We start from the raw sequence: 10,000 nt of genomic DNA on the forward strand, positions 1-10,000 counted from the left end.
AAACACTTATTACAACTAACAGTAAACAAATATATACAGATCTCATGCCTTTTCGGGGGGTGCTTAATAAACTGACAAACTTTAAATCCGAAGAACTGCATGCTTTCATTAGCCATATAGCTGCTCCGTAGACTAGAAAACCCGTCAAAGTAAGAGTCCCGCCTTAGTAAAGGAGATCTCATACATATTTAAACTTACAAAAAATATTAAAATGTATACAAAAACAAATTAGAAGATTAATCATAAAGTATCTTACAATAATGAAGGATTAATATGCATTTAATTTTTACAGTGAAGTGTTGTTTTACATTTGTTTACTTTATTTCTGTACCTGAAAACTGTTAAACCTACCTAAAAAGCACTGTTTATTTAATATGCATCTTTGTTCTGTTGTATTTATGTAGGCCTGCTGAATGTTAAATGGATCCAATCCATGTTCACTAGAAATGTTTTTGATGATGCAGCAATAAAACTGCGAGTATAATTTAATTCAGGTGTTTTTGAACTTTGCTGATTTAAAACATGATCTAAATACTATCTATTTTGATGCCAAAATTTCGAATAAGAGAGGAAGTGACAAATATCGGTATCGGCCAATAAGTGATTGTTAAAATCGGTATCGATATCGGCCCCAAAAAATCCTATCGGTGCATCCCTAATTTTAATGTTTCTTTTTTTATTCAACTTTTTAATTACATGTTCAGAACCACATTTTATTATGGAAACTAAGTTTAAAAAAAGGTTTCCGTTAAAAAAAATACTTAAATGAATAAACTAAACTAAATCAAGATCAGTATAATTATTTTATTGCTTTTGAGAAAGATTAACGGTAACCGTTTTTAAAAATATATATATTTTAATGCTTTTTTTATTGAACTTAAAACATTCAGAACCAAGTTTTATTGCAACTAACCTTACATTTCAGTTAAAGTATGAATGACTAAAACTGAAATAAAAATAAAAGCTGCATAGAAATATAAAACGAAATTAAAATGACAAGCTTTTTTTTTTTGAGTGAATTATTTTTTTATTTTTTTATTAAAAAAATACTTTAATGAACCAACTAAACGAAATCAAGATCAGTAATTATTTGATTACTTTTGAGAAAGATTAATGGTAACTGTTTTCCATTTTCCACGGTGTTCTTTTATTGAACTTTACACAATCAGAACCAACGTTTTGTGATTGCAACTGACCTCACATTTCAGTTAAAGCGTTAATTACAATCACTGAAATAAAAATAAAGCTAACAAATAATAAAACTGGCAAAAGCACATACAATTACTTAAACTAAAGTTCAAATGAAAGCAACAATAATAACACTGGCTGTGAGCTGTTGAAAACCTCGGCTCTGTGAACAGTGAAGCACGCAGTGCATGTATTTCTGTATTGAAATTAGGGCTGCACAATTAATTGCGATTACAATTACAGATGCCACAATTACGTAATCGTTCAAAGCGGCAATTAATCGTTCAAAGTCCACTTAAGTTATTCTGCGTGCTTAAGATGCATTTTTTTCTTTATACATGTTATCTTAAGGGTTTTTCTATTGTTTTAGTATAACATTCATATTTTTACTGTTTTTATATAATTTAAAGAAGAAACCAATCCGATGTTTATTTGATTTTTGAGGCTTAATACTGTAGAAAAGCACTAAAGGTTTTTCAGTTTGAGTGTTTTCAGCTTGTTTATTTTCATATAAAAATACGGCATGCAGTTGCATCAAACAATGGTATAAACATCATTCAATGTAAATTGTGATCATCGTAATTAATAATCGCAATTACAATTTCAAGGGAATAATCGAGAATTATGATTTTTGTCATAATCGCAACCTTTGTGATCGGATAAGTGCACTGAGCCAGATCACGATCTCAGTGTTATTTTGCTGTGATCCTGCAGGTGGTGCGCATTCAGGTGCAGATCCAGGAATCCCTGCGCAGACAGTATTCCCAGCATCCTTCGGTGCAGGGAGCCATTACACAGATGGACTCCGAGCTCATGGACATTACCAAGGTGAATAGAGGCGTTGCTGTAAATGCTGTAAAAGCACCTCGTGATCTGATGCGTTTCAGAAACCTGTTTCTTTCATGTGTCTGCAGCTGTACGGTGAGTTTGCGGATCATTTCCGGCTGTCGGAGTGTAAGCTGGCCATCATTCACTGCGCGGGGCATTCGGACCCCATCCTGGTGCACTCGCTGTGGCAGGAGATCGTGGAGAAGGGTAACGGCTCTCGCTGAGGTTGTCCTCTCGCTGTGCTGTGGGTCGCTGTGTCTGACGGCTGCTGTTGTGTTTCAGAGCTGAGCGACAGTGTGGCCATGAGCCCCGCGGACCGCATGAGAGCTCTGAGCCTGAAGCTCGTGTCGCTGGGGAAGTTATACGCCGGAACACCTCGATACTTCCCATTAGGTACCAGTTTATCGCTAACTAGGGTTGGGAATCGGATACTTAATTCCAGAATCGGATACTTGTTGTCAAATTAATATTTCGATTACGCCTATCCGTGCTTTTATCTGTGAGGACCGGACCTAGCGATCTGCCAGGATCTTGCTCTCTAATCTAAGCGCTCCAAAATTTGGCTACATTTGCGATCAGAAGCCAAAAAAGCGGAGTATAAATGTGAGCCTGGAGCACAAAAGCAGTGTTAAGTCGCTGGGGGATATTTGTAGCAATAGCCAACAATACATTGTATGGGTCACAATTATACATTTCTCTTTTATGCCAAAAATCATTAGGATATTAAGTAAAGATCATGTTCCATGAAGATATTTAGTAAATTTCCTACCGTAAATATATCAAAACTTAATGTTTAATTAGTAATATGCATTGCTAAGAACTTAATTTGAACAACTTTAAAGATGATTTTCTCAATATTTAGATTTTTTTATCAGATTCCAGATTTTCAAGTATCTCCCCCAAAATATAATAAAAATAAAATCAATGGAAAGCTTATTTATTCAGCTTTCAGATGAAGTATAAATCTCAATTTCACAAAACCAGCCACCCTTATGGCTGGTTTTGTGGTCCAGGGTCACATATCTGTGACAGCTAAACATGTTGCAAGAGAGGCGTCACCACCAACATGACAACGCACTTTAATTTAATAGATCGTTAAAGATCGCGAACACGATTCAAACCAATGTGATTCTATTCCTAAATTACAACGATTCGTCTGCTTCATTCCTCAGCCTTTGACGTGTGCGATCAATGTTGTGATCACGTGGATCAGCGTACGATCACATCAGTGTGATCTGAGCATTTAAATCTGCGTCCGCGCTGACGCTGACCTAACGAGAGCAGCTGTCTGTCATGAATGAAACAGCTTCACAGTCTCTTCAGCCACACGGTATCATTATTTCTGTTACAAACATTCAAATCACAGAAGTGCTGGGATAAAAGTTTATAGTTCGGATATAAACTGTGTGTACGGTAGTGATTAAAATAGAGTAAATCACCTTTTGAAAGATATTTGACGCTTCAAATGAAGATTTATCGATTACATTGTTACGCCAGTAGGTGGCTGTATTTGTCTGTGAATCACACAAGAGATTCGTTCAAGAACGCTGATTCATCCAGTAATGAATCAAGTACGTCTCGAGTGAGTCATTGAATCATTCATTCATAAATGACGTGTGATTTTGTTTAGCTGTCTTAATGTTTTTTTCTTCAGAATCATGGGGGGGAAAGAATACAAAATAAAATAACATTTAAAAAATGTATCCAGAATCATGCCGTTCTATTTGGCACACAAACAGCTCTTAAAGAGTCCAGTTTTTATGTAGCCTGTTGATTTTTGTTCATGGTATTCAGCTCCAATAAATGGTTTGCAAAAAAGAGAGACAGGATAAATGTTTGATGTCGTTATTTAATCACATTGGAATTGTAATCCGAATTGATCAAATTCAAACGAAACCCAACCCTCCTCTGAACTGTGTGCCTGTGTCAGGTGATTTTGATCCTCGACTAACTGCTCTTGTTCCTCTTTTGTAAGCCGCTCCGTGTAAATGTAAACCCCGATCTGATCTCGTGCTGTTTTGTGTGATCTTCAGACTTCCTGGTGAAGTTTCTGGAGCAGGAGGTGTGCCGGTTGCACTGGGACGTGGGTTTCGTCACCTTCACCATGCAGGAGATTGGAGTTCAGCTTCCACGACTGCTGGAGGTTTACGACCAGCTCTTCAAGACACGGGTTCGAGAAACTACTGCAGTGTTTAGATGTGGAGCTTTTATTATAAACTACAAGCCCACAGGCTGAACATCACATTTCACTTTCTGTATTTTATCATCTCAGAATCCTCTTAAGGATTGATTAATGGTAGTTATGTATTTATTAAAAAAAAAATTATTTCATTGTATTTTTTTATTTATTAGTCCATTATCCTCTTAAGGATTGATTAATGGAAGTTATGTATTTATTTATTTACTTATATATATATATATATATATATATATATATATATATATATATATATATATATATATATATCACAATCAGAACCAACGTTTTGTGATTGCAACTGACCTCACATTTCAGTTAAAGCGTTAATTACAATCACTGAAATAAAAATAAAGCTAACAAATAATAAAACTGGCAAAAGCACATACAATTACTTAAACTAAAGTTCAAATGAAAGCAACAATAATAACACTGGCTGTGAGCTGTTGAAAACCTCGGCTCTGTGAACAGTGAAGCACGCAGTGCATGTATTTCTGTATTGAAATTAGGGCTGCACAATTAATTGCGATTACAATTACAGATGCCACAATTACGTAATCGTTCAAAGCGGCAATTAATCGTTCAAAGTCCACTTAAGTTATTCTGCGTGCTTAAGATGCATTTTTTTCTTTATACATGTTATCTTAAGGGTTTTTCTATTGTTTTAGTATAACATTCATATTTTTACTGTTTTTATATAATTTAAAGAAGAAACCAATCCGATGTTTATTTGATTTTTGAGGCTTAATACTGTAGAAAAGCACTAAAGGTTTTTCAGTTTGAGTGTTTTCAGCTTGTTTATTTTCATATAAAAATACGGCATGCAGTTGCATCAAACAATGGTATAAACATCATTCAATGTAAATTGTGATCATCGTAATTAATAATCGCAATTACAATTTCAAGGGAATAATCGAGAATTATGATTTTTGTCATAATCGCACGCAACCTTTGTGATCGGATAAGTGCACTGAGCCAGATCACGATCTCAGTGTTATTTTGCTGTGATCCTGCAGGTGGTGCGCATTCAGGTGCAGATCCAGGAATCCCTGCGCAGACAGTATTCCCAGCATCCTTCGGTGCAGGGAGCCATTACACAGATGGACTCCGAGCTCATGGACATTACCAAGGTGAATAGAGGCGTTGCTGTAAATGCTGTAAAAGCACCTCGTGATCTGATGCGTTTCAGAAACCTGTTTCTTTCATGTGTCTGCAGCTGTACGGTGAGTTTGCGGATCATTTCCGGCTGTCGGAGTGTAAGCTGGCCATCATTCACTGCGCGGGGCATTCGGACCCCATCCTGGTGCACTCGCTGTGGCAGGAGATCGTGGAGAAGGGTAACGGCTCTCGCTGAGGTTGTCCTCTCGCTGTGCTGTGGGTCGCTGTGTCTGACGGCTGCTGTTGTGTTTCAGAGCTGAGCGACAGTGTGGCCATGAGCCCCGCGGACCGCATGAGAGCTCTGAGCCTGAAGCTCGTGTCGCTGGGGAAGTTATACGCCGGAACACCTCGATACTTCCCATTAGGTACCAGTTTATCGCTAACTAGGGTTGGGAATCGGATACTTAATTCCAGAATCGGATACTTGTTGTCAAATTAATATTTCGATTACGCTTATCCGTGCTTTTATCTGTGAGGACCGGACCTAGCGATCTGCCAGGATCTTGCTCTCTAATCTAAGCGCTCCAAAATTTGGCTACATTTGTGATCAGAAGCCAAAAAAGCGGAGTATAAATGTGAGCCTGGAGCACAAAAGCAGTGTTGAGTCGCTGGGGGATATTTGTAGCAATAGCCAACAATACATTGTATGGGTCACAATTATACATTTCTCTTTTATGCCAAAAATCATTAGGATATTAAGTAAAGATCATGTTCCTTGAAGATATTTAGTAAATTTCCTACCGTAAATATATCAAAACTTAATGTTTAATTAGTAATATGCATTGCTAAGAACTTAATTTGAACAACTTTAAAGATGATTTTCTCAATATTTAGATTTTTTTATCAGATTCCAGATTTTCAAGTATCTCCCCCAAAATATAATAAAAATAAAATCAATGGAAAGCTTATTTATTCAGCTTTCAGATGAAGTATAAATCTCAATTTCACAAAACCAGCCACCCTTATGGCTGGTTTTGTGGTCCAGGGTCACATATCTGTGACAGCTAAACATGTTGCAAGAGAGGCGTCACCACCAACATGACAACGCACTTTAATTTAATAGATCGTTAAAGATCGCGAACACGATTCAAACCAATGTGATTCTATTCCTAAATTACAACGATTCGTCTGCTTCATTCCTCAGCCTTTGACGTGTGCGATCAATGTTGTGATCACGTGGATCAGCGTACGATCACATCAGTGTGATCTGAGCATTTAAATCTGCGTCCGCGCTGACGCTGACCTAACGAGAGCAGCTGTCTGTCATGAATGAAACAGCTTCACAGTCTCTTCAGCCACACGGTATCATTATTTCTGTTACAAACATTCAAATCACAGAAGTGCTGGGATAAAAGTTTATAGTTCGGATATAAACTGTGTGTACGGTAGTGATTAAAATAGAGTAAATCACCTTTTGAAAGATATTTGACGCTTCAAATGAAGATTTATCGATTACATTGTTACGCCAGTAGGTGGCTGTATTTGTCTGTGAATCACACAAGAGATTCGTTCAAGAACGCTGATTCATCCAGTAATGAATCAAGTACGTCTCGAGTGAGTCATTGAATCATTCATTCATAAATGACGTGTGATTTTGTTTAGCTGTCTTAATGTTTTTTTCTTCAGAATCATGGGGGGGAAAGAATACAAAATAAAATAACATTTAAAAAATGTATCCAGAATCATGCCGTTCTATTTGGCACACAAACAGCTCTTAAAGAGTCCAGTTTTTATGTAGCCTGTTGATTTTTGTTCATGGTATTCAGCTCCAATAAATGGTTTGCAAAAAAGAGAGACAGGATAAATGTTTGATGTCGTTATTTAATCACATTGGAATTGTAATCCGAATTGATCAAATTCAAACGAAACCCAACCCTCCTCTGAACTGTGTGCCTGTGTCAGGTGATTTTGATCCTCGACTAACTGCTCTTGTTCCTCTTTTGTAAGCCGCTCCGTGTAAATGTAAACCCCGATCTGATCTCGTGCTGTTTTGTGTGATCTTCAGACTTCCTGGTGAAGTTTCTGGAGCAGGAGGTGTGCCGGTTGCACTGGGACGTGGGTTTCGTCACCTTCACCATGCAGGAGATTGGAGTTCAGCTTCCACGACTGCTGGAGGTTTACGACCAGCTCTTCAAGACACGGGTTCGAGAAACTACTGCAGTGTTTAGATGTGGAGCTTTTATTATAAACTACAAGCCCACAGGCTGAACATCACATTTCACTTTCTGTATTTTATCATCTCAGAATCCTCTTAAGGATTGATTAATGGTAGTTATGTATTTATTAAAAAAAAAATTATTTCATTGTATTTTTTTATTTATTAGTCCATTATCCTCTTAAGGATTGATTAATGGAAGTTATGTATTTATTTATTTACTTATATATATATATATATATATATATATATATATATATATATATATATATATATATATATATAATATTATTTTATTTTTTTCATTTTTTAAAATGTATTTATTAGTCCATTATCCTCTTAAGGACTGATTAATGGTAGCTATATATTTATTTACTTATATATTTTAAAATTATACATTTAATTTTGTAATTATACATTTATTTGCTTATTGAAAAAAATTAAGAATTCGTATTTGTTGTTAATTTAATACGTTTAGAATTTATTAACCCGTAATACTATTTAAGAATTGCTTTATTTTTTTTAAATATTTTGCATTTATTATTATTATTATTTAACTTTTTCGTTGTTTATTTTATTTATTGATTTATAATACTCTTAAGTATTTTTTTTTGTATCATATTTAATATTTATTTATTTGTATTTATTAATCATAATCATCATAAGGATAGCTAAACCATTATATTTTTCTAAATCTAAATTTCATATTTACTTATTCATTTATAATTATTACATTTCTTATCTTATGATTATTTAATTATTTTTTTGATTTATTGGTCCATAATACGCTTAAGAATTGCTTAACAGAAGTTATATATTCCTTATGTTTTATAATGATATCAAATGTAATTATGTAATTACTCTTGGTTAACACTGGTTGTTTTTATTTACTACTTATTTTTCTAAATTTCATATTCATTTCTATTTTTATTTTGTTTTTCATTTATTATTATTATTGCTGTATCTAAAAGTTAAAAGGTTTGTCGTCTAACTTGACCGTCGAGATTCTGAAGTGTAAGCAGTGTCTGGAGTAAACAAACCCAAAATACTGAAATGTTGATGATAACAATAATAGCTTCTGTTTCTCTCAGGACCCGTGTTGGCAGCGCGTGAAGAAGCCGCTGCACCTGGTGGAGTGCATCCATGTGCTTCTGTCAGGATATGTGAACGATCCCAGCCGTGTGCCCACCTATGACAGGTAACCGTCATGCCTGCCACATCTTTTATACATGATTTTTCACATTCACATTTCTGCCGTTGATTGCAGACGGAGGTTTACCAACGCTTGTCTGGATAACATCTGCGGTTATCTGGTGGAGCTGCAGTCCTTGAGTCCAAACGCGGCCCTGCAGGACATTATACACAACTTTAAATGCCTTCAGACCAAACTGGAGAAGCTCCATTGATGACCGTGAAGTGTTTTGCTCTTGATGTCAGACGTCCTGATACTCCAGCAGCCTGACGCCTCTCATCGCAGCGGGACTTCAGTCTTTATATTCACTGAAGATTTATAATGTTCACTCATCCAGCCCAACAGACGGCCGAAATGAACACCTCAGATATGCGTGCTTTGGTTTGCATACGTTTTTGTGGTCATCAGCAGATATGAAGGTGTGGAATACATGACTTCAGTTTCTTATTCAGTTATTAATTGCTCATTTTGTGTCTGAATGTGTTCATAAACTGTCCGAGGAGGCACTTATTCTAGATATTTTCTCCTGCTGAAACACTATCCGTGGTTGGTAACTTCCCCCGTGGATGCGGTTTTTGACGTTTCTGTATTGAGGTGTGGTTGTGGATGGATGGGATGAAAGGAAACAACATGCTCTCGTGTGTTTTGTGCTAGTCGTCAGGTTCAGCAAGAGACACTTTTATGGAAAACACGTTTTTATGAAAGCCTGAAACTTTCGGCCACCTTCTAGTTTTGTGTAATGTGTATTGCAAATGATTTGAAAATAATAAAGACCAAGAGTTTTGTTTTAAATTACAATTGTGTAAAATGTACAATTTTCTGAGAAAAAATAAAAAAATATGATTTCACTGTATTAGTATATAATATATTAATTTTGTATAATTATATATACACAATATTGATTATAATTTTTATTGTATAGTATACAAATGTTACTGTGTATATATAAAAACAAAGATTTTTTCACATTTATGTTTTTCTAATTAAGTTATTTTTATTAATTGCGTATGAATAACACGATAAGAGCTCCACAGGAAGCATTTATCATTTTTTTTTATTGCAAGAAACAAAAAACAGCACTGCATTACAACAAAAGGAAAAAAGAGAAAAGCAACAAGAGCATCTCGATCAGTAAGAAAAATAGCGTCGTAAGTCTTAAGAAATGTATTATTCTTATTGTTATCAATAAGTTTGAGAGATTTAACAATAGCAATATCAGCGAACTTTAGTGCATCATGAAGACGTATTTCTTAGTAGCAGCAGTTGTAGTAGCAGCAGTATT

General features: G+C 35.5%; 1 protein-coding gene across 1 annotated transcript in view; it reads left to right on the forward strand.

The window, feature by feature from the left end:
* Window positions 1-9,505, forward strand: part of LOC107569366 (nuclear pore complex protein Nup155-like) — a 54,006-nt gene extending 44,501 nt beyond the window's left edge. Inside the window, exons 24-29 of the mRNA XM_016255449.1 lie at window positions 1,903-2,016; window positions 2,103-2,223; window positions 2,299-2,409; window positions 4,050-4,186; window positions 8,618-8,724; window positions 8,794-9,505. Coding sequence (XP_016110935.1) covers window positions 1,903-2,016; window positions 2,103-2,223; window positions 2,299-2,409; window positions 4,050-4,186; window positions 8,618-8,724; window positions 8,794-8,932 — 729 coding nt within the window. The 3' untranslated portion in view covers window positions 8,933-9,505. The remainder of the gene's footprint in view (window positions 1-1,902; window positions 2,017-2,102; window positions 2,224-2,298; window positions 2,410-4,049; window positions 4,187-8,617; window positions 8,725-8,793) is intronic.
* The last annotated feature ends 495 nt before the right edge of the window (window positions 9,506-10,000 follow it).

Source organism: Sinocyclocheilus grahami, unplaced genomic scaffold (genome assembly GCF_001515645.1).
Source record: "Sinocyclocheilus grahami isolate Dianchi unplaced genomic scaffold, SAMN03320097.WGS_v1.1 scaffold1339.1, whole genome shotgun sequence".
In the NCBI taxonomy this organism is placed as follows: domain Eukaryota; kingdom Metazoa; phylum Chordata; class Actinopteri; order Cypriniformes; family Cyprinidae; genus Sinocyclocheilus; species Sinocyclocheilus grahami.